We start from the raw sequence: 25594 nt of genomic DNA on the forward strand, positions 1-25594 counted from the left end.
AAACATTTGTAAACAGCTTTTAAACAAATCTCTTCAATATACTGTGTTGCTATTAGGTTAATATTCTTATTTTTTATTTGATTCAAAAAAGCTATTTTTAATGCTGAGGGTATTTTTCTCTAGATTAGATAAAAGCTTTGTTTTCTTTCCCTGGAGGCAAGAATAAAATGCAACGAGGGTTTTTTCAGGGATTGTATGTGAATTTCTTAGACAGGGGCTTTTTTACCAACTTGCTTGTGTGTTTGCTATTTCCACGAAACAAGAGAGGGTTAGAATAAATGGCAAAGGCAAAATGAATACAAAAAAATATGGCTCCTTGATAACATCTCTCTTTGAAGGTTTGATTGGTGAGGACACTGAAGACGCTGTTTGTGAATTTTGCTCATCCTTGCTATCCTATTCTATCATCAAGGATAATCAGGATTTTAAAAGCATGAGCTTGGTCAAGCAACTGTTTGAATACTAAGTAAGGCTGAACTGCACTCAATGTTCAGGACACTAGTATTGAAAATTTGAAGGAACTTAGTGTAAACAAACAAGCAACTGGTCAGCAGCCTTTTCTTTGCATTTGGTACCGTGAAACTCTTTTCTTTTATCTAACTCTTCAGATATTTTTATGACATGATTGCATGTAATAAAAACAATAATTTCTCTAAAGTATATAATGACATAGTAAAAATACATTAATGACTAGAAATAAAATCTAAAACCTATAATGCTAAATCCTAATGGAAAAGTCAAGCTGTAGCATCCACACTTGGCTATCTCATGCTGAGATAATTAGGAAAGTATCTAACCACTGACTAGGTCCCTTTTGATGGAGTGCCAGGTTTACTGACAAGCAATGCCACGAATGAGTTAAGCGCTTTGTTAATCTGCAGATACTTTCTGTGTCAATTTTATTTTACTATTAATACATTGAGCCAAACATCATTTTCAGCTATGAAATCAATTTGCTTGGGAATAACTCTCCCTTTTTTTAAATGAAGTGATAAGGACATTTTTAATAAAAGATTTTAAAGAAGCTAAAAATGACACAGTTTAGTACAAACTGTTCTTTACCTTTATTGCTTGTATACACAGAAATACATTATAAACTCTGGGAGGAGGAGGAAAAAATAATGGAAGAAAATTACTTGCTTTAGCATTTTTAAGAATAGTTTTGATAACTTCTTAGATCAACTAATCTGAAATAAAGCAAAACTACAATATAGTCATGATATAATTCTAATAATCATAGCAATTACACTTTCATTTTTAATTTTCTTTTCACAAAACATTGCTATAAAAATGAGGTTGATGACATCTTTATTTAAAAGATGCCTTGTACTGGTATCAAAATTGATTTAATACCAACTGAAAAAATAGAGCTTATATATAGTCTATTACTTCAATGAAATTTTATTTTACTTTTATTTTCAAAGTTGGTAGCAAAGTTACTGTTAACAATATAAATTTTCTCTTTGTAAGTGTTGAAATTCCCTTAAAAGTGTTGAAAGGCAGCAGGCATCTAGGGCTTGCAAGGAAAAACAATTATTCTAATATCAATAAATAGGATACTTGATGAATTTATATTTACTTTTTTAATTTCCTTATTAACTTTTCCTGATGTGCTGGGTTTTTTATAGATTTTTTTGTATCATAAAAAGATCTCTAAGTCTTTTTGCCAGGATAATTATTTCTATATTCCATTCTTTCTTTTCAGGTTTTCAAATACAGGATAAAACAATTCAATAATCACTGCAGGAAGGAATGATCATTTAAACTGGATCAAGTTCATTTACCTTTTAATTTCATTTAAGAGATATTAATATTAGAGTCATAAAAGCTTTACAGTTTCAACACACATACACACAATCACAGAATTAAAAATCTTTATACCTTAAAAAAAAGTTTTCATTTTGTTCACTGTATCATAGTCAAATTTTAATCAATGAAGTATGCTTTTATTAAATACAGCAGCCACCACTTACCTTTAAATATTTTATGGATGGAACCAAGTTCAGTACTGATCCAAGGATGCTGGCATCAAAGCCCTCACTCTGAATTATTCCTACAAGTTCTGCATTTCTATAATGTACCACCAATTATTCTAGATTTATAATACCCTGTCTTTACTTGGTATATATCTTTTGGGGAAAAAATTAGGTTTTTTGAGATGAGATACAAGAACAAAATCATACTTGAGGTTCTACCTCAAAAACAGGCAATGTTTGCACATAGCAGCGAGTTTGATACCCCCTGTTCTTGTTAGGCTAGCCTTCACACAATAAGCATGCATATATAGCCATAGTTCACTGCATCTGATTTGAAGTTGAAAACTGCTGCTTATTCAAGTCACAGATGCTCCCATGTTATACAAGGAGACGGTTGAATTGCATATCCATGATGAGGAAAGGAAAATAAATGATGAAACAAATGCAGCAAAATAAATGATGAAACAAATGCAGCAAATATAGGCAGTTGGCATTCAGAACACGCCAAAAAGCTAACACGCATGAATTGTCATTATAAGGGTGTTTCTTCCTTTAAAAAAAAAAAAAAAAAAAAGTCTGCATATTTTAAAATTTATCAGTCCCAGAGAATCATGAAGTGCCTTGTCGTTTTTGTTGCTGACTTCTGATGACCTCTAGTTGCTTTTTGCATTGCTGGTAGTAAGTAGAAAGGCTTTTGTTTTCATCTAAAAGCTTTTTATGTTCCTGTACCAGACGAGATGTATTTTGCTGGTCCTTTTCATCCTGGTCCAGTTCTGCAACTAGTTCTTGTCTAAAAACAAACACCACACAACAAAATATTGAACAGGATGGAAGAATTCATAACTTATTAGTTGATGATGAAAATAATTATAACTTTATACTGGGTTTGTCATTAGGCATTGTATGTATGTTACTAAAATATAATTATGGGGTGGAATGGACACTATGATCCATTTCTCTGTTATAGTCATAGAAATAGCATAATCCTTTTAATAAGTAACAGAACTAATAAAATAGATAAAGTGGCATAATAAAAATTTCAGAAAATTTTATTTAGTATCCCTTTTGTGTAGGAAGGGAGAGAAAGGTTGGCAGAGGAAGACTGTCTACAGGAAAATAATATGAAGTTTTATCATTCATATTCTTCTATATTCATGTATGCATATTCAAACTCTGAAGTCATAATCGCATTTACACTGCAAACGTGTAGCTAACAGAACACTGCAAGCTAATTAAAATAGAAGGTGACTTAAATCTCTTTCCTAAGATAGTGAGAACAATACAAAGCACAACTTTTGAAATCACTAACTTTTCTTAAGTCCCTTTTATTTGGGGATAGTCAGTATAAGTTCTTAAAGTGAGGCTACTAGGTATAACTGAATCATAAAAAAGCCCTTGAAATAATTTCCTAGTAATATTTCTACTTTAAAGTATTTGAAGTTCATTAATGTCACAGCTTTTACTTCTTTTCTAAATTCACTGTATAGGAAGAAATATAGGTTAACTATGTGAAATAAGAGTCTAAAAAGTATATATAAGATGCCAGTAGATCCATAATTAGTTCTAAGATTTGCAGGCTCAGATATTTAGTTTTCTATCTAAGATACCGAGATGAATTCATTTAACTCACTATATCAGTAAACTGTGATAAAACTAGACAGTCTCACCACAATCCCTTTTGAAGTACACAAAGAAAACTTTGCACAAATTACTCAGAAAACAAGAATTTTCACTTTTTTAGATTAAAATTGAAAGGGAATCATATTACTGTGACCATTCATTGCTGCTGTATTTTGTCCTACAACACTTCATTTTAGTTACCACTACAAATCAGCTTCATAGGTATAGAATTTCATGAGGGCCATGCTTAAGAAAACTGAAGTATTTTATTTTTTAAACAATCACAAATAAAGGAGTATGGAAATTGGACTATATTTATTTAAAAGGGAGGAAGGCAATCTCTGAAAGTCTCAGAAAAACATGTATGAGACTAAAACTCTCCAGACAAACATGCATAGCTAGGGAAAAGGTCTTTTAATAAGTAATTATAACTTTCTAAATATACATCTAGAAGAATATATCTAGAAAAATGTTTCTAAGATAAAGCACAACTGAATATCAGTAAATCAAATTATTTTACCTATGTCCAGGGAAATGAATCTTTTTTTTTTTAAAAAAGATTTATTTATTTATGCATTCAAGAACTGGGGTACAGGCCAGAGATGTGGGAGGTGAGAGGATTCACCAGACAGAGTGGGGAGCAGAACAGGCAGATGTACTGAAATACACTGCTGAGGAGAGCAACGGGTGAGCCAGGGGAGGTCTGCTGCGCCATGTGGGTAGCTCCTTAGCCAGCCGGGGATCGAACTCGTGCTGCAGAGGCTGTGGATTGCTTCATAGAGCAGTGCTTAACCCCTTGCGCCACCAGGGAGGCCCCGGGAAATAAATCTTTATAAGAGTAAATCTAAACAACTTTAACTTTAAAATTATGAGAACATAAGACACATGTTTATACCAGTTTAATTTCCTTACTACTTACATGATACAGTCAAGAGTTGAGTTTTGTATGAAAAATACCCAAAGGAAGCTTAAAACATAAACAGGAACATATATAAAATCTTCAAGTTAGAAAGATGTTTAATTTTAAAAACTACAATGTTTTCATGTCATCAAACTATATTGTACCTACATGTTTGAAACTCAAAATACTAAGGTATTTTCATTTATAAAAAATAACTTACTTTCTCTGTAATAACAATGCAATTTCTGTTTGAACTTTCATATATTCTTGTGCCATTTTACAATGCTGTTCAAATACTGCCATAGATTCTTTGGAGTTTGGGCATGGTGCAAGAGGCTGAAAATAAATTAGGAATGTTAAAACATAATTAAGTCAAATCTTAATATCTAGCTGAGAGTTACAATAGAGACTGTGATATATTTTTAGAGCACTAAAGCAATGATCTTTTATAAATAAGGGCCAAAATCACACCCTAGAAAATCTTAGTTCCTTTTGTCAGTTAACTCAGAACTGAAAAGTGCATTTACTGTTTTAACACTTGTTGTTAGAGCGTACCATGACCAGAGTGCTCTACATTCTAGGTTGCCAAATTATAAAACAAATAAGGGACCAGGAGAAAGACTAATTATAATAAAGTAAAAATCAAAATCAACAAGCAACTATAAACCAGAGACACAATATAGGTGGGGGAAAAGGAAGTAGGATCAAAACAAGGGGGGTGGGAATTGTCTGGGGACTATAACCAAGATGAAAATGCATACATTGTGCAAAAATGAAAAATGATGTAAAAAAATACATAAAATTAAATTAAAAAAGGAAAAATAATCAACAGATGTTTACATAATAGCTGTCACACTCATGAGAGTCTGAAGTGTACTACTTACACCTTTAGCATATGAACACGACAATGTATCAAAAAATCTATTTAAGTAGCAACAAACTTATAAGAGTTTTACTGTATTAAAATTAAACAACAAAACTGCTATTCTTGCAGTCTTGAACAAATATATGGGGGTATTTTAAGACCACTGCTGGAACAAGAGCACATGATTTTGATAATTTGAAATTTGATTAGCTTAACTGTAAGAATCATTTATTTTAAAGCATTAAGGTGAATTAAAAGCATAAATAAATATACAATGGCAAACAGGAAACAATCATCAGCTTTAAAGGTAAAATCTTAAAAAGAAAACATACACAGTGACTGAGAAAAGTACTCTTTTACCTGTAGTTGGTGATCCAGTGTAAGATAAGCCATTGGGATAGAGTTATCTGATCCATTGGTATCTGGAATTAAAGCATTTATTTTATTTATTTTTGTCATAAATAATTAGAAACAAAAGGGACGAAAGCATGCATGAAATATTGTTTTTATTCCTAAAGCAAGTAACACAAGAAATAAAAACAGTGCTACTGGTAACAAAGAGCCTATTCTTGAATTCTAAAGGTCAACAGAGGACATTCACTCATGAAATACATTAAAACACATTCACATTCTTAGACTTACAGTTTAAGTTCACTATAAGTTGAATAGAATACAATAGATTAAGGCTACTAAAACCTTGCTTAATTATAAACACAGAGTGAAATGAAACCTTCATATTTTATTTTTTTTTTAAACATTTGCGCTTTATTTATTTATTTATTTTAATTTATACAAGCACTGGGTACAGCCAGAAGCGCGGGAGGGTGAGAGAATTCACCAGAGCCACAGCGGGGAGCAGAGCAGGCAGAAGGACCGAAGCACACTGCTGAAGGGAGCAGCGGATGGCAGGAGAGGTCTGCGCGCCATGCGGGACCCTCCTCCAGTGGCCGGGGAGCAGCCGGGGATTGAACCGGTGCTGCAGAGGCTGTGGGCAGCTTCGCAACCCAGTGCTCAACTGCTGCGCCACTGGGGAGGCCCGGAACCTTCATATTTTAAATTCATTCCTAACTGAACCTAATTAATCAAACTCAACTTTCTCTCTTCAACCATAGTCAAGTTTTGCTTTAAGGTGTGTCAACTCTGGCAACCTGAGTATCCCCTATCAGGAAAAGAAGGAAAACAAGTGACACAATGTCTGCCAGTGGAATCAGCTTTGATTTACATGGATTCTAATGAGATCTCCCTCCCTCCCATCCCACTTCTCCCAGTAGGAGAATCACTGCAGAACAGATGCTATTGATAGGAGTAAATTACAAATATGAACAGTATGAAAACTGTGGCTCAATGTTACACCAAAAACAGTTTAATGGGTTAATTTAACAACCATTGTCATTGTATATTCAATTTTATCAAACTATTAGACCACAAAGTTTTTGTTTGTATTTCAAGCGGTAAAACTGCTGTAACAACCTGCAAGAGGAATATGAGACGAGCTCTTCCCAACTTGACCTTTATGTAAACAGTTCTAAGAGCAAGCAGGATTGACTGTGAAGTACTAGGGACTTTTCTATTTCAAAACAGATGCTTTCCCAGTTTTAGTGGGGGAATAAATGAGTTAATAAACAAGTGAACTAGTAGTTTTTCTCTAAGTAATAACTTTTTGAAAGAATAGTGTGGATAAGGTCAGCATGACAGCAGGGCATTATATCTGATCCAATAAAATCTAAGACAGCTTGATGGTTCAGTAACCTCCTAATTTACTGCTGATTGATATACTATTTTTTTAAAGCCATTGAGTATTACTTGCAAGTAACTCCAAAAGCTAAGCTAAATTAGACCAAGTGAAACAATGCAAATAAGGAACATCATGCATATGGTAAGCACTCATACATGGTGGTAGTGACTATATTATCATCACTGGCATTGAATGGAGAGTGAAGAAGGAAGGGCAATTTAAAATAGTCTAGTTTACATTTTAGATTGAAAAAGTAGTGTCTTAAATATTAAGACTGCAACAGAGAAAGAGTACTGTCTAGTAGAGCCTTGTTTACCCCCAAATCTTTTTTTTTTTAAATTTTTTTTAAAGAGGCATGTATTTTTATTTATTTATTTATTTATTTGTTCATTTATACATGCACTGTTTACAGTGAGAAGCGCGGAGGGTAAGAGAACTCGCCAGAGCCAGAGTGGGGAGCAGAGCAGGCAGAAGGCCCAAAGTACACTGCTGAGGGGAGCAGCGGGCAGCAGGAGAGGTCTGCGCGCCATGTGGGACCCTCCTCCTGTGGCCGGGGAGCAGCCGGGGATCGAACCGGCCCCGCAGAGGCCGCGGGCAGCTTCGCAACCCAGCGCTCAACCACTGCACCACCAGGGAGGCCCTACCCCCAAATCTTATGCTAACATAAATGTATCTCTGAAATGGTTAAAGAAGAAATACACTTAATTTGTTATTTCTCTGACCAACCACCTCCCTACTCTCAAAAGTAGTTTCAAACTATGCTCCCACAGAACACTGCTTCTACCAAACCAACACTGATTAAAAATGATTTCCCCCTGACCGCACTAAAAAAATTAAGTTTTTTCAATTTTACATTTCCACTCATACTTATTTATTCTTTCTTAAATATTGGATACTTGATATAGCTTATTAAGATATACCCCACATTTGATGGTATGTAGTTTAGAATTAAATATCACAATGTTTCACTTATCCTGGGAGTAGAAAGAAAAGCTCAAGGATTACACTATTCAAACTATTAAAACCCTTCATGGGTGGGGGAATTAAGGTCCTTTATTGAATTTCATCTTTTCTTTCAAACTAAGACATGAGATTTCACCTTCTCACTTACATGTAAGCTGAAATTTAATTTTAAATGTCTAACAGCAATGATTGGTCATAAGACAGCAAGATTATACTGTGAAAGTTTGCTTTCTAATTAATGGCTGGTTAAATTGAACATCTTCTCCTGAATGCTGAGACTTATATTGGTTTGGTTAAATTAAGTGAAAAATATTTTCTCGGCCCTCAAACACAATCCTATAACTGTCACACAATCCTTAAGTATAATGTTACCTACCTATGGAATGCTATCTTCTCCTTATTGCTTCATGACTAAAGAACAATTGCACTATTTTACAAAAAAAGTAACAGGCTATGCCAAGTCTTATCTAATTGATTTCTCTGTTTACTATTAAACACTAGGCTTGTACTAAAATTTTATTATATAGCACGAGGAGTATATTTTTAGTGTGTCAGGTCAGTATTATGACAAATCAGATTGAAAGTGATGGGCCATGTCTTATATTTACTTTCACCTTTGCGAAGTACTAAGCAAAGTGGAAATCTCATTGAGTTCAGTTTTTCCCCTTTTGCTGCTCCCTCTACTGGGTCTAAGTATCTCTCTCACTAGTTGCTTTGGTATATATGTCTTTCTTTAACCCCACTATACTATAAACAGAAACCTAAGAGTACTTATTATATGCTATCATTATAAAATATATGCTCTGTACTATTCTAAAGACAAGACACAGAAACCTCTCTGATTTTAAATTAAAAAGAAAATATAGTTAGAGTGTTTTAACTTATATATGCACTTCTAATTTTTTCCTGGGTCAATGGGCATTCAAAGGAAAAGGCTTTACTTATCTTTATTAATTCCATTAATTTATTCTATTAGCATATCAATACTTTTCTTAGAAATAGCGCAAAGCTGAACTTCATTAATTACAGACTTCACCAGAGCCTCCACTTCTAAGATTGTATTAAAAATTACTTAAAAAATAACCATACATTTATAATATATTTGAAGGCAAAGACAAAATTCAGTTGGATATTGCAGCTGGGTCTAAGTATTACTTTTAGCTATTGGTATTTTGTATTATTTTAGGTTCCAGAAAAGACAAAAAATGAGACAGGCTTTGGAAGGGTGGGAGAACAACTGAAGTAGAAACCCAGCAGCTAAGTAAGAGGGACTTCAGAGAATTTTGATTTTACCCTCATGAATTCATACTCTGCCACGTTACTGGCATGTCAAGATTAGTCTAGGCTGAGGTCAAGAGATTGTAATTTATTGTTGAGTACCAAGTTGAACACCAGAGATCTGGGCAAGTGCTAATATTGGGGAGTACTTCTCCACTGAAGAGTTTATGAACTAAAAAGAATTGGTATCACCTGAACATTAATGATCAAATCTGCCAAAAGCCTTTCTGTAGTGTCTACTTCTGATGAGGACTGCATAAATATTGTGCAGTGCTCAATGTTCTGGACAATTTGAGGCTAGGCTGTGCTAGGGGTGAAACCTAGGAGGTTTTGCCACCACTAAATTTAAACTTACTAAAGCTAGAGAGCACACCCCCTGGCTAAACATAGAGCTATCTAACATCACACAGAGGAGAACTACCCAGTTAATTTTTTAAATTATGAAATTGACTAAACCATGCCAATACCTATAAATACTTACAAGAAGTATTTTAGCTTGTAAAGACAGAAAGCTGACTTTTTAATTTCCATTTAATTCACTATTAATAACATAGCTGATCTTATGTAAAATACCAAAAGGTTTAATTTTCCAGTCTGAGAGATCATCTTTCCCTCTCTGACATAGTAACATATAAATAATTTTTAGAGAAGTATAGTGCTGACTATTTATTAAAGTATTCTCTTAATGCTAAGGAAAAGTTAATTTCACTATGGCACATAATTTCTTACTTACCTATTATGAAACTATTCAACCGCTATCTTCAGATAGACTTTTAATATTAATATTTTAAAACCAGTCACTATTTAAATCAAAGAGTTTTAATAACTCTGAACAGGCTTTTAAGGTCTATTTAACAGAATATTTATGTAATTGAAACAAAATCTCCTTGCTCGTTAAAAATCATTCAAAAGGTCAATAGTGAGAAATTTTTCTCTCACATATCTTATGTTTTTAAAACAGAAGACTAAGATTTTTTTTTAAACACTTCGTTGCCTATAATTATTTAAAAGATAATGGTTTTAATATAATCATTCCACAGGATGGATCATAATAGGAAAATAATAGACTCAGGTCTCAAGAATATTGTATCTTCCTATCTGGAAAATCTCCAAAACAAACCATCTTCAAAATACATGTTTAATATCTGGAGGGGAAAATGCAAAGAGCAATGAGGTTCCCCCCAGTACTCAAAAAGACATTTTCAGTTTACTGCTACATTTAAATTACTATGAGAATCTAAGCTACAGTAGCAAGCCGTCTTTGTAAAGATCAATAACACAAAATGATGCCTTCGACTTCATAATTATAAGATGAAGGTAACCTGTGGAATCATCAGGGGTCCACGGATGACTTCGAGCTGGTTTTTCTGAGGTTGGTCCTGAGGTAGTGATCATTCTGATACTAGGACTGGAGGACCTACTGCTCACCTGTAGGAAGAAGTGAAAGAAGGGACAAATTGTGATTTTGATTTTAAAAATAGAACCAGGTATTTCCACCATAAGGCAAAAGATAGACTTACATCTCTATCTATAGCACTCCCAAAACACTTTTGCAGAAAAACAAATCTGAGAATATTAGATGTTATATATTTTAAAGTTTATATGCACTCATATATGATATCTCTAAAAGTGAAGAACTTGCAAGAAAGAGAATTGATCAGAGATCAGAAATAAAACGCAAATAGGAGTCTAGCATAAGTTTAAGTTGCTAGTTCTGGAAATTTTAATAAAACACCAATGGTCCAGAACTTTTGTTTTGACTGCCTGGCACACTCAGAGAAACAGGTATAAAGTCTTAAACCTCTGTAGGATGGAGAAACCCCAGCTTAAAGCAAAAACTCAAGAAAGGCTTCCATAGGGAAAGAGTAAACTAGGAAGAAAAGCCTACCCTACAAAAGCAGAGAGAGGGCCTCCCTGGTGGCCTACAAGTTAAGTCTCAGTGCTAACAATACTACCACCTGAGTTCGATCCCTGGTCAGGGAGCCAACCCACATACGGCAAGACAGACTCTCCTGTCTCGCCCGCTGCTCCGCTTAGCAGTGTATTTCAGTAAGCTCGCCTGTTCTGCTCTCCACTGTCTCTGGTGTATACTCTCATCCCTTGTACCTCTGGCCAACACCCCAGTTCTTCTATGCAAAAATAAATCCATCTAAAAAGAATAAAAAATAAACAAAGGTAGTAGAAGAAAAACTACTAGCCAACCTGACTTATGAAAAAAGATGCAAGTTAAAAGTCCTAAAAATTATATTAACAAATGGAATGTGGTAGCATAAAAGAAAATAATTTAAAGAGTTGAAGTTACCCTACAAATACAGAGGTCACTTAATATCAGAAATTACTATTAGAAATTCTAGTAATCCAGGGCCTCCCTGGTGGCGCAGGGGTTAAGACGCAACCTATGGAGCAATCTGCAGCCACAGCAGCACGAGTTCGATTCCCGGCTGGCCAGGGAGAAACCCACATGGTAGGACAGACCTCTCCTGTCTCGCCTGCTGCTCCCCTCAGCAGTGTACTTTGGTCCGTCTGCCTGTTCTGTTCCCTGCTCTGTCGCTGGTGAATCCTCTCATCCCCTGCATCTCTGGCCTGTAGCCCAATTCTTGTATAAAAATAAATCTTTAAAAAAAAACCCAGAAATTCTAGTAATCCAAATTCATCCCAATAGTTTATAAAAGGAAAATCTCGAGATGCCTAATAAGCATTCAACAAAATCCAGTATTCACTTATGAAAAATGTATTTCCTCAACTTAAATTCCATTTAATAGATTTTCTCAACCAGATAAAGGATATTTATTAGAAGTCTAGAAATGGGAGTACACTACAACATGGTATTGGGGGTGGATGGGAGGATTAAAGGGAAACCACAGGTGACAAATACATAGGGAGACTCACAGGAATTGATAATGTTTCATATAAGTTTGATGGTGGGTTCATGAGTGCTCATCTTATTGGTAGTTTCATAACTTACTACATATATTCTTTTTTTTTTTTTTTAAAAAGATTTATTTATTTATGCATACAACAGCTGGGGTACAGGCCAGAGGCGCGAGAGGGTGAGAGGACTCACCAGAGACAGAGTGGGGAACAGAACAGGCAGACTGACGAAACACACTGCTGAGGGGAGCAGCGGGCGTGACATGAGAGGTCTGCAGCGCCACGTGGCACCCTCGCTGGCTGGCTGGGATCGAACTGGCACTGCAGAAGCTGCGGACAGCTTCACAGTGAGGCGCTCAACCACCTGCGCCACCAGGGGAGGCCCCAATATATTCTTATCTAGTATTAATACTTCATATATTAAAAGCTCTCAAAGGACATATAAATTAAATGGATTTCTTAAAGCATCTCTTTCTTGAAGTGTTACAGAATACCCAACAGGAGACAAAAAAAGATACTGAGTCATATAAAGGAAAACATAAAAAGCATATCAACTGATAAAGACTCTTATGTCCAGTTTCAATATGTAAACACAGAAACACTGAAATTCAAGACTGCATCAAGTAAAATAAGAGGCAATATAGTGGTAGAAAAGTACTCTTGACTAGAATCATTATACATGAGTTCTAATTATGATGTACCCAATGTCTCATTTAGGGCACTTCAAGTAGTATTTATTTTCTTTATCTGGAAAGGATGTGAAGTTGGGCTATAGATGTGATAGAGAACTTTTCTTTTAAGCCTTGAAAACTAAAGGTATTGAAGACACTAAATATCAATTTCTGAGAGATAAAATTATAAAACAATCTTGAAAAGAAAAACTGATAGGCTATTACTTTCATTCTGGGTACTTATTGAAATTGCTTCAGAAATTCCCAAGAGCTGGTCTCTATCATAAGCAAGTTTTAGTGCCATATCAGACTGGCCTTCCAAAACTTTAGTTCATTCATGCCACACTGACACAGATGTTCCATGTATTGTGATGCTCATCTCATTCTGTTTTTTTCCTTGCCAATTTCTTTTCATCTTTAAGGGACCAGCTCAGGTTCCCTTCAACATCACATGATTATTTCTGCCACATGTTTGGTTCTTTGTGCACAAAGCTAGATCCTGTGTTGAGGAAAAGGAGGGCCCAGCAGTGTGCGAACACAAAATGTTCACTTGTCAGTTGTTATTGGATCAACTCTGAAATTCTCACCCTGGCATTCATGACCCTCCATCAGCAGGTTTACCTTACCTATCCAGATGGTCTTTCCTCTGACAATACTATAATGATCTTGTTTCACTTCCTGCTTTAATCCTGACATCCTATACTCTCAAAGATGTTGTGCGAAGAGCATGTATGAAACTGAACTACATAAAACTGTCATTTTTGTAGATCTAAAAACTGTCAAATAGCAGCAAATTCATAGAGTTTAGTTTAATGCTATGGGGACCTGATTTTAAATCTCAGTTCTGCTATTTATAGCTATGTGAACTTGAGCAGATAACCTGGCCACTCTGAGGCGTAGGCTCCTTATTTATCAAATGTGGATGTAAAGAAGAAATAGTGAAGAAGTCAGGCTTTGGACACAAAACAATGCAGAGTGTGAGCCTTTGGTCTGCCATTTATTCAGTGAAGGTTTAGGTATGTTATTTAATCTCTAGACGTGGTAGTAAAATGAGGACAGTAGTACCTGCTTCATCAGGTTGTAAAAGTCACATGAAATAATGTACATGAAGTGGCTTGATATAATAAAAATGCTCACTAATTGGCAGATAATTATGTTGTAAATATAAGCGGCAAATAAACACATGGTTTTTTTTTCTCATTTGAATTTCAACTATATTTATATTCTGTTTCTACATAAACTTTAAGTTGAACCTGAAGTGCTTCACATCACTCTCAAATTTTGTGATTCCTCAAAAGCACTATAATCTCATCATGCACTTTTATATTATAATCCACAGGACTTAGGAAATTGCTGAATCTACAATAACCAAATAATAAATACTTATTGAGTAAAATGACCACATAAACAGCTGGTACTCAGACATAAGACTGGTGACTATGTTATTTACCAGTGATATATATTAAAAAAAAAAAAAAAAAGAATAAATATATAAACCAAAGAGACTTAGTAATGAAATATAAAACTCATACTTTTTAGGATGCTGTTACCCTTGATAAAGCAAGTACGGCTATTTTGCCATTATTTCCAAGTCTTTTTAATCTTCTTTGACTGAAAGTAAGTCTTAATGACTTAAGTGTACAATTATTTGACCATACTTATAATTTCTATTGTCAATAAAGAGTAATTTTTCCTTGAGGTACTGGCAAAGGAGAGTTTTTGTCAGTCTAATTTTAATATTCTTTTTTAATATTCTTTTAAAAGAAAAAATAAATGCGTGTGATATGTGAATGACTCAGTATCAGTCATGAGAAATTAAATAAGACAGTACAAGTAAAAAAAAATTAGGTTTATGAATATGAAACATAAGAATGGATTTTGTATATTTTAAAAATATGCCACGGTCATAGTAAAATAAGTCTATTTGGACGTAGTATTATAGTATTAAGTTTAAATCTTTTCGAATTGAATTCTTTGCTACTTATTTCTTTTCACCTTCTACTTTCCAAGAAAATCTTAGAAAGTACCTCATGTCCACACTCACTTGTTCTACTTAAGGTTTTCAATAACTATAAAACCAGGAAATAAGGCTACGAAGGTCAAGTTTCAAAACTGCTTTCTGTAAAGCTATAAGAAAGGCTTTGAGTTAAATTTGTATCTGTAAATTAACTAAGTCTTTATATTTCAAGGAATGGGTATTTCAGTGAATAATATGTTAACATGTTTGCATAAATAAACAAAAATTTAAAAATAAGTCACAACTGTATTTTTTTGAATACCTAAGAACACAAGGCACAAAAAGCCAGTAATATGTGACAATGAAAAAAATAAGCTAAACTAGTTTGTGGATTAAGTTTATGTTGCTGTTTGCAACCTGCAATGCAAGTTTTATTTTATAATAGCCATTTTTTAAAAAAACATTACTGGTAAATCCCTGATGGTCATTCCAACTTTTAGACACAATTACCTTCCTTCTCACATAATCTGTAATGTTTAAGAGATATAAAGAAACTTGATTTAGCACAATGATTGGAAATAAAAGTGGTTACAAGAGTACACAAATGCCACATAGTAGTTTAAGTAGCAAAAGAATACTAAGCCAAATTTAAACCACATGGGTAAACCACCAGTAAGTATGACCCCAAATTGGACTTTGACTAGAACTTTATCTCTATATTTATAATAACAGATTGGGAGTTATTTTACAGACAAAAATAAAGCTTTGCTTTATATGTCTCACCTGAAAGACTTTTCATACTTATGAAAATATTTTCATAATTTACGGCCAGTGCTGCCTTTTAGACTGACATTTAAAAGCTATTTAAAACCTTCAGAAATCTTCTTAGTTGCTAAAATTACACAAGGACAAAACACAGATTAAATGTTGATTTATACGATATTCTTGCTGAAATAACATTCGAATAACAAATACTAAAAAGAAGTGGGTATCAGTTGACAATGTGGATTTACAAGTGCATATTATCCATTATCAAAGTCACAGATAATTGTCATTTTTACATGACTATGTTTTGAAAAATATTCTTTCTAATTCAAAGGTATAGGCTCAGTACAATCCTGAGTTCACTATAGTTCACTATAAGGAAAGTTTACAATTTAGTATTCTTAGATGTTCTTTAAGTTGTTGAACAGAAAGGTTTACAATGAATGAGCAATTATTTAAAATGAATGTAAGCTTCTGACTTAGAATTTTAAAAGAAAATAACTTACACTAATGGAGATGTAGACTGAGGATAGAAAGAATTAGATAATTGATTATCCCTTAATAAATAACAACAATGTATGATATAGTACATCTTAATACCTGATAAAAGGCCTTTAAAGACAAATACTTTCTGTGATTCCTGAGAGAAATTTTACTTATGATACAGAAAGAATACAACATCAAAGGATTTTAGTTTTTCCCAAGTACTATTTTCACTTTATTTCTGGATAGTAATACACTACTGTTAAAGTAAGGAATGATAAAGAGCCTTGGAAGTCACAATTTGGAGAGGTTGGCACACAACAAACATTAATCAGCTACTATGTATCTGGTACTTTCTCACATATTATAAGAACCAAGAGGTGGGAAGTTATGGTCCCCATTGGCAGAAAAGGTTGCGAAAGCGCAGGGAAATCAAGGTGCTTACCCAGAGTCAAATAAATGACTAGTGAAAGAAGATTTTAAAGTTCAAATAGAAATATAAAATGTCTAGTTTTTTAAATAATTATAATTACATCATCTGTGATGTTCATTGACTGCAGCCCTCTTTGGGAGAAATCTTGAAAACATCTATTTTGGATACAATATATTAAGGGCAATGTTGGCATATTTCATAATGCGTAATCTTAGTGAAACATAGAAAGACTCATTAGATGTCTAAAAAACAAATTTGTGCAGTTATCTATAGAAATTTATTATCAAGATGGGTTAGTTTTGCTTAATTATGAGACACAACTAAAACTTCACCATTAAAAACTAAATGATTAATGATGATGGAAGCTATCAGAAGCCAAAATGCTTAAAACTGATTATGTCTAGGGTTGCCTTAGCAAGCATTACATTCAGTCTTATATACCAGGTGGAAACATAAGAGTTTGTGTGCTTTAGAAAAAGATCTGGATGCAAAATGTGGCTGTAATTATTAATCTAGCATGAGGGAAATAAGAGACTTAGGTGATTTTCTCAATTCCTCAGTTAATCCACCTGTAAAATGACAATAAAAAAGCACCTAATTTATAGCATTATTAAATAATATATATTAAAGGCCTACCTAGGACAAAGTAGGTGCACAATAAATAAATGGCAACAGTTAGTGCTGTAATTCTCTATAATGATTTGGGTCTAAGTCTGAGCTGCCCAAATAAGTTCCTTGGGGATAAATGGGTCATCTTGGTAGTGTCAATGCCCCTGAAGTTAAAGACTACCATGAATATACCGATGGTAGAATGAGCTAGATTATTTATTTGCTGTAGTGAAGCAGAATGCTTACCATGAAGGAGTGTAGAGTGTCTCTGTTTAAGAGGGCTTCAGAAAGAGACTAAAGGAGTTGGGCTTTTGTTGTCTATTGGTGTTAAGAAAAACTATTATATCCAGCTTCTAACAAAACTGATGGCTCAGTGTCAGCAGGAACTGCCATTTTATTTCCAAAATATTTAGTAGGTCAGATCCATTATAAGATCCATTAATAAACTTCTTGAATAAATTTAAAACCTGAACTTAAAAGCAAGTTATGTTATAAAGATGTGATTTTTTTACACATATACTTACACAATTGTTAAATAAGAAGCTTTCTTTGTTCACTATTCCTCTCAACAGCAATGGCAGTATTGAAAACCAACCCATTTAATTTTAGCTTACCCATAGAATTTAAGTGATTTTATTAAGGTCAGTGTCAAATCAAGAACCAAAATACAAGTTCAGGTCAGTTCACTTTCCCTATGAAATGTTAAGTTTGATTAGTAAGTTTGTCTCTTCCTCTTATGATTATACTGGGTGAGCAAATGTGTTTCTGATCTTTTATCAATTTTTGTGGAGAAAACAAAATATTCAGGGGTTATATGTTTAATCATTGCTTAGCCGGATTTTAAAAAGAACATCTTCAATTTTGAAATTCCATGTTTTGAATACTTTTTTCCTTCAAATAACGAATATTATTTTCATGAATAATTAGAAATATTTAATGGTATTTCATCACAAAATTTTCAGGGGAAAGTGTTTTCATAGTCCATAAGAATTACAGTTTGCCATTCTCACCCCAAATTATGTTAGGCATTTTAAGCTTGTAATAGTTAAGAAAGTGAAAGAGTAGATCAATTTTTAAAAAACTGGCTATAATACGGCTATATATTACCTTTTGCAGAGCATGTTTTACTGCCATAACAAACACTTTCTTACTCCAAATCTTTTTTAGTCCATGACAATCCATACAAAGGACTCTCCCCAAACCACAGTAATCCTCAATTCCAGTATTTTACTATCTGAAGGTGTTGTAATGAAAAGGGTAACAATTATAATTTCCAGTAACATAAAACTTGTGAAGAAATAAGCAAGGCTTGGTATGGTGAGGTCAGTCCTGAATTATATCAACGCCTTTATTCTAGAGTACTCACACTAGCAGATGGTCCTGAATTGTCTTAGAGCAAGCTTCTCATTCCTAGTCAAAGGCAGAACACTTGGCTAGAATTTCTCATAACTGGAATATCAATGGCAATAATAAAGAACATTAAAAAGGCTGAGCTCATCGAGCCTCTAAGGAATCAAAGCAAATACCAGACATCAAACTATATTATTAAATGCCCTGATTAAAACTTTTTTAAGTATTTAAGGGGGAGAAGATGGAAAACGTCATTCAAAAGTTCTGGGGTCTCACAAAAGTAGATATATTGAAAAACTGCTATTTAATGAGTGGAAGATTCAGGGTCACTTAAAAATAAAATTTATGATAGTATGTGTGTATTTTATGTGTATGTGTACATAAGTGTGTCTGAATATATGTATAGGCACTGTGAGAAATAAAAATATTTCAGGATATACATGAAGATCGAGGATATTTATCAGTTAAATATCTCAAGGGGTTTTCGTTAGTTAAGTTAGTTAAATTGATAGCTTATAAGGGGCTTTCAAATTTTATTAATGATTATAAAAAATCTCCATAAATTAAAGCATGTTATAAAAATGAAATGAAAAAATATCTTTCTAGGATGGAAAATACAAATACATTTTACATAAATTAAATCACATTTTTATAATATGTATTCCTATAATTTTATATGAATATGGACCATCATATGGATTTTTATTTCAGATGCATGCTGTATATGTAAATTCAGCACATCTGAAAACAAATCAACAGTACACCTCATAATGAGCTCTCATTCATTTTAAGAAATGATACCATTTATGTGTGCCAAGTTTATTAAACTGAGTAACAGAAAAAGATAACAATGATTAAACTACCTTTATATACTTGCTTGATTGGTTAAAACTCTGTTCTCATAAGTAACAGCTCATATTATGGCATGTCTGGATTAACTATAAAGAAGCAGTGATAATAAAGAGAGATAATGGGAGTTAACAAGAGCACCCAGAAATATAAAGATGAAGAATGAAAACCTTAACAACCAGGACAGAAGACTTTCTAGAGCTTATTCAACTGCATAGTAAATATTATCTTAAGGCTATTTTACAAAAATATAAATCCAGTAGATATGACAATTTAAAATGATGATAAGAATACTTTAGGTATGTCACTGCCTTATGTGATCTCAGAGGAGTAACATCTTAGTGGGGAAATATTTATTCCCTTTATTAGTAAAGTGGAAACAATACTAATGATGCACTTTAGAGGATAGTGGCAATGCCAAATTGTGAAGTCACAAAATTGAATTCTTCTTTTAATAAAAACCACATATCATATATGGAACACTTGAATTAATCAACCTACTTTCATAAATTATTCTTTAAGCTAATGATGACATCTATGCATTTTTCTATGTATTTAATTTCAAGTATCAATAAACTTTTCCATCATAATTTTAGGTCAACTCGTAATTCGCAGAGTATATATATTATAGTTAATTCTTGATCTCTGCCCATTAATATTCTTCAAAGACAGAGAACTCAAATGTTAAGTCTTACCTGACCAGGTTCTGTTCCAGTAACAGTCAAGTCTTGGATGGATCTACGTCTTGGCTGTCCGTTGCCTTTAAAAAAATAAAAAAGTAAACTACTGAAATCTATTCAAATAGATAATAAAGGTGTAACTGCTATAGCAGGAAGCTGGAATTTGTTGCTCCTTGGATCTACACAAAATGTGGGAGAAATAATAAGTTATTAGAGAGAGGAGAGAGGAGAGAAGAGGAAGGAGAGAGGGGAGAGAGGGAGGGGGGGAGAGAGAGGGGGAGAGAGAGAGAGAGAGAGAGAGAGAGAGGGGGAAAAAGAAAAGAAGTAAGGACAGGAAGAGAAACAGCTGCAGCGTTTTAAGTCAAAAGTTGCTGGCCTACAACAAAATATGTCCTAATACAATAACCACTCCTACCACACAAATAGCTGCTGTACTCTCTTCCACCATCTTCTGTCATGTATTTAAATAGATGAATGCTTGGGGGCTGGGGCTGATGACGGCATCTATTTCAAGGGCCTTACGTTACAGTTTCTACAGCAAGATAGCTAGCAGGTTATGAGACATGACTGGCTTTACCAACAGCAGTACCTTTCTCTTTTCAGTGTCTAAAAGGATGCTTCGGCTCAAAATTTAATAAACCAAGTCACACTACTTTAGTCTCATTAGTCTTTATCAGAATCTATTAATTTATTATTTGTGAACTCTTAATTTCCTACTAGATATGAATGTTTCTCATTCTGATATCAAATACATATATGCTTGTTGAAATAGACTATAATGGTAACCCTGTCTTAGGAATTTTGATGTTAATAATTTAATTAAAAAAGTAGTTTATGAAAGAATTCTATAAATGTAAGTTCAGCAAAAGAGCATGAATTAAGCAACAGCTTCACTCAGCACCTTTATTTGGGAATAAGGCTGTTTACACACTATCTTCTAAGACAAGAGATCAGCTGTCTAAAAGGAAACACCAAAATACTATGAGCAACAGCTGACACAATACTCAAAATTCTTTGGACTTTGAAAGCTGTATTATGTAATTTCTCAATTAGTGGGGAGCCCTCAGAACATGCACTCTTAATAATTGTGGACCAACAGATGAAATTCATTCTTAAAATTTTGTATTTCCATAATCCTGAGTAACTTATTTCAGACAATCAGCAATTTCATTTAGTGTCTTAATCCTTATGAGCCCATTATTTTTGAACATAAGCTACACAGACCTTACAGAAGAAGAATGTTTAATGTAATACATGCAGTGTATATAGGAACTCAAATTTACAACTACCTTTGGGAGTTTATGTCATTACTCTTTCCCATTTTTAGCTATGTTTTAGATAGAATACCATGCATAATCTTAATTTAAATTTTAGTTTATTCCACGTTTCAACTTCCCATTACAAGTTAACATAGCAGTAAATTCCACATTTACTGAATCAGACACTCTAAGGTGCTTTTGTGTATACTTTTATCTGTTTCCTGAGGACAAAAAAGACTCCCACCACCATAACTAACAAGCAATTTGAGGCACAATTCATTCCACACAATCATTCTAAAATTAGCTTAGATGAGACAGTCTTGTAAAAGTGTTTGGAATTCTCTTTTCAGATTAGCAACATCTGTGAAATCTGGGGAACCACCCAGCACATGTGTCTAAAAGTCATTACATCATCATTGCAGTAACAACAAAAACAAACTCAAATCTAGGTGGGGGTAGAGGAAAGGAGAGTAAAACTTTTTAGGAAGAAGAGTGAACAGTTAACAAATGCCATAAAATGAGGAGAAATCTTCAAGCTACAGCATGAGTTAAGTCAAGCAATATTAAGCAATGCATTTTAACTAGCACAACCATGGCAGAAACCATCTGGCAAATAGTTCAGACAAAGCAAAAAAGGATTGCAATCAACAAATACTTGTTGCTCCAATATTAAGTTTTAAGTCATAATCTACAAATATGAATGTAAAAATTAAACTCCTATTCTTGTAAATGAAAATTACTAGTATGTTCTCATAAACTGATAGTGATTCTGACTTTTTTTTGCAATTAAATACTAATTTAGAAACTCACTTAATTTACATTTTTCATAGTTGTTTGATATGTACATACCTATATTACACATGGTAGCATGAATGAAAAAAGCATGCATGAGGAGCAATGTGATGTCAACAGATGCCTGATCAAGGAATCTGAAACCTGCAAATTAGGTCCTGAGTATTTCATTCTGTAGTAAAATCTGGAACTTTCAAGACTTATAAAGAGAACTGATATTTTTCAGAAAAGTTTTCTAACCAACAAAAGGAATATACCATATCTCCAGTTCATTTTACTCTTTCCCCACAAAAAAAAGAATGTTTGAAAACAGTAGCTTAGAGGTGAATTCAGTTGTTTTTACAATAATGTCAGAGAGACAGAATATACCTTCTCAAAAAAATTGTTCTTTCAAGTACAACCGATTTCCTGAGCTGGTATTTGAATATCATCACACTTCAGAGACTGCTGGCTTCAGTCCCAGACTCTAAGGGTTTTTCTTATCAGTTTAAGTAAGCTCAGAGTTGTTTTTTTTTTTTTCTGCCTTAACTACTCTTATTTTTCCAAACGCCCTGAAGACTCTCTTTACATATAATAATTAACATTGCATTTTCCTAGACACATCTCTTAATCAAAATGTTGGAAATTTTGAAATTCCTAAATTTTGAACACTAAAAATATGGGATATAGTTTTCTTCAAGTATAAACCACATGAAATAAAAGCATGTATAGCACTATACACTGCAATATTTTCTACTACTTCACAGTAAAGCGAATACATAACTTTTAAATATATATTCTCATTTAGGCTGCCACAAATTTCATCAAATTCTGGTTCACTCCTTAGATATTTCAAGGTGGGTTCCCCACCCACATCAAAGGAAAGCAATTATTTTTGAATTTTGCTTTTTAATAAACCAGTTTTATTAGAGTTCACCTGTTTAGACTGAAAAAGTGATCTTGGTAGACTATTATATGGTGGGAAGAGAATACCAAAATATTCACTGTGAGGTAATATGAGCTTCTGTATTGAATTAGCCACAAATACAGAATTTTAGTGAAAGTGAAGGTGAGTATGTGACAGAAGCAGGTACAGGACCAGGATTTAGGCCCCAATCAAAGGTTAAGAAATGCTAAAAAAGCCTACCTATAAAATTATTTGTGTAAGGTAGGAACTTGCCAGATCTAGAAAGGTTCAATCCTCTCCATCTTACTCTCTTTGTATTGGGGCCACCCTTTTTTTTTTTTGGCGGTGGGGGGAGGATGTTATACTAATAATTTGTGCATTTAAAGGAATGTTTATTAACATAAGTCTCTACTGGTTCACAGCCTTAGAAAAGTTACATTCTCATCTTGATGGAAAAAGCAAAATAGTACCCATGTGTACCCACCATGTGTCACTGAAGTATCTCAGCTTCCAGCTGTCCAACATTCTAATTAACACTCATCACCTCCCTAACCCCATCTGTTTGCCAATTACATTTGAAACTCCTGAAGGTGGACAACACTAGTTAGATACTACCTAATAACTCATTGCTTTCTGTTTAATATGTTTGGGCCTTTCCATAGTCTACTTATCCTACTTATTTACTTAACTATCAATATGCAGTAGAGCTAGATGTCCTTGACTGATATTAAAAGTGAATATTAATTAAATTTTTCTCCATTAAAAGATAAAAATCTTTCAGCTGAAATTATAAGGGCACCTAAAGTTTTCTTTCCGCTTTAAGGATATTACAAACAGTAAGTATCAAATTCAGAATTAAATTCTTCATGGAACACGGCAAAAATATTTTAAATATTTCAGTAAGACCAAAGGAATGTATATTTAATCTTTATCATTTCTTTAAAAATAGTACATGTGACAGAAAATCCTTTTTGGTCAAAGCATTTGCAGGGTAAGGTAAAAAGTATCAGGCTTTTCTGCCCTCCCATTAGGACAGATGATGGAACCCTGTGGTCCTGAATGCATGCCTGATGGTGGGCACCTGGAGTAGGGTGTGGGCATAGTTAGATGGCATTCACCTGGGCTAAGACTGGGCTTATGAGGGCAGGGTCACGGGGACGCCAGCAGAAGCCGAGACAGAAGTAGAATAAGCAGAAGCCGAGAGAAGAAGAGAAGCAGAGAGAACGCCAGAGAGCACAGATAGAGTGAGGATTTGCTGGGGGCTGGGAGGACTGCCAGCCTCCTGGCCCCCCAGCACCCCTGCCTGCTGTGTACCTGGTAAATCCCAATAAAAGCCTGCAAAAGCCACTGAGGGCTCCAGGACTCCTCCTTTACCTGGTCTGCTTTACCTGGCTTTTAGGATCAGAAAACCTGTTCAGTTGCCTGTCCTAACCTTACAGCATTCTAGCACTTCAAAATGTTATGTCATATTATTTTAGGCTTAGAAGTAACAAAAGGCATACTGAAGCACCACTAATAAAGTTCTCAAATAGAAGCACATTAAGGCAGTGCTCATCTACAGAACAGATGATTGAATTTTCAAGTGTTTAAAATGAACTTAAGCATTATGATTTGGTCTGAATTTAAAAATGTAGAAGTACTGATTATATCAATAAAGCCAAATATAAATATTCTATAAAACTTTCCAATTTAGCCTATTTTTAAAAATAAAATTTATAATTACAATAGTCATAATATCAGTATTTGGAAAAAGTTGCTTTTGTAAATCACATTTTGGAAGTTTATTTCATTTTTACAGTGATAATCTGGTATAAATTATGTACAAGCAATTTTATATTAGAAAAGGAGGAATTCAGAAGACTAATGTTTCAATTAAATCTCCTACAGGTGGTATGTATATTACAGTACTTTATTCCCAGTGGATTTCAAAATGCATTATAATCACAGTTGATTTTCTTAAGTGCTGTAACTACTCATTCAAGGAGTCCCAGAATAGGACTGCTGATCTTTCTTGATAACCTATGCTACAGTAATGAAGAAAATTTGCATCTTACCTACTCAGTCCCTTACTCTATGTTTTATGGCTATTGTTCCTATTCTGTAACTTTTGGGCCTTTTACCTGTTCATCTTTGACATTTAAATTTTTTAAGGAAAAGCAAAAGTTAGGCATTCTTCTATAACAGGTTATTGTAGAATGCATTATATAGTGCCACAATTCATAATTACTATTATATTTGAATATCTGAACTAAAGATGGTGGAAAAACAGACCACTGAAATCTTGGATAATAAAAATTAAACACAGGAAAGTCAAGAAAACCCATCATGAAAGAACCAAATAAAAAAAGATCTATGTTCTTACTAAAGCATTAGAGGGACAAAATGAGAATAACTTAAAAGCAATCCAATAATCTGCCACCAATTCTTTTTTCTTAAACAACATAATTTAAAATGACTGGGAAGAAAGGAGATAAAGTAAGACTGAGCTTTTAAAACATCAATTTTTATAAAAAAATATAAAAAAAGCCTACTTTCCTCAAAGTTCACTTACTGCCTTATAATTTTCAATAAAAAAAGATTAACAAAATCTTGGGTCAAATTGCTTAAATCATGGGCAAGAAACTAAAATACACACACACACACATATATAT

The 25594-nt window shown here is 33.7% G+C and overlaps 1 protein-coding gene across 2 annotated transcripts in view; it reads right to left on the bottom strand.

The window, feature by feature from the left end:
* Positions 1-1770: 1770 nt before the first annotated feature.
* Positions 1771-25594, bottom strand: part of MAP3K7 (mitogen-activated protein kinase kinase kinase 7) — a 56909-nt gene continuing 33085 nt past the window's right edge. For both annotated transcript variants that reach the window (XM_037520116.2, XM_037520115.2), the window contains 5 exons: positions 20022-20086; positions 10661-10766; positions 5723-5784; positions 4718-4833; positions 1771-2766 (listed from right to left, as the gene is read on the bottom strand). In XM_037520116.2, the coding sequence (XP_037376013.1) occupies positions 2586-2766; positions 4718-4833; positions 5723-5784; positions 10661-10766; positions 20022-20086 (530 nt within the window). In that variant the 3' untranslated portion in view covers positions 1771-2585. The remainder of the gene's footprint in view (positions 2767-4717; positions 4834-5722; positions 5785-10660; positions 10767-20021; positions 20087-25594) is intronic.

This window comes from Talpa occidentalis, unplaced genomic scaffold (assembly GCF_014898055.3).
Source record: "Talpa occidentalis isolate TD23 unplaced genomic scaffold, MPIMG_talOcc4v2.1 talOcc4.2, whole genome shotgun sequence".
Taxonomy (NCBI): domain Eukaryota; kingdom Metazoa; phylum Chordata; class Mammalia; order Eulipotyphla; family Talpidae; genus Talpa; species Talpa occidentalis.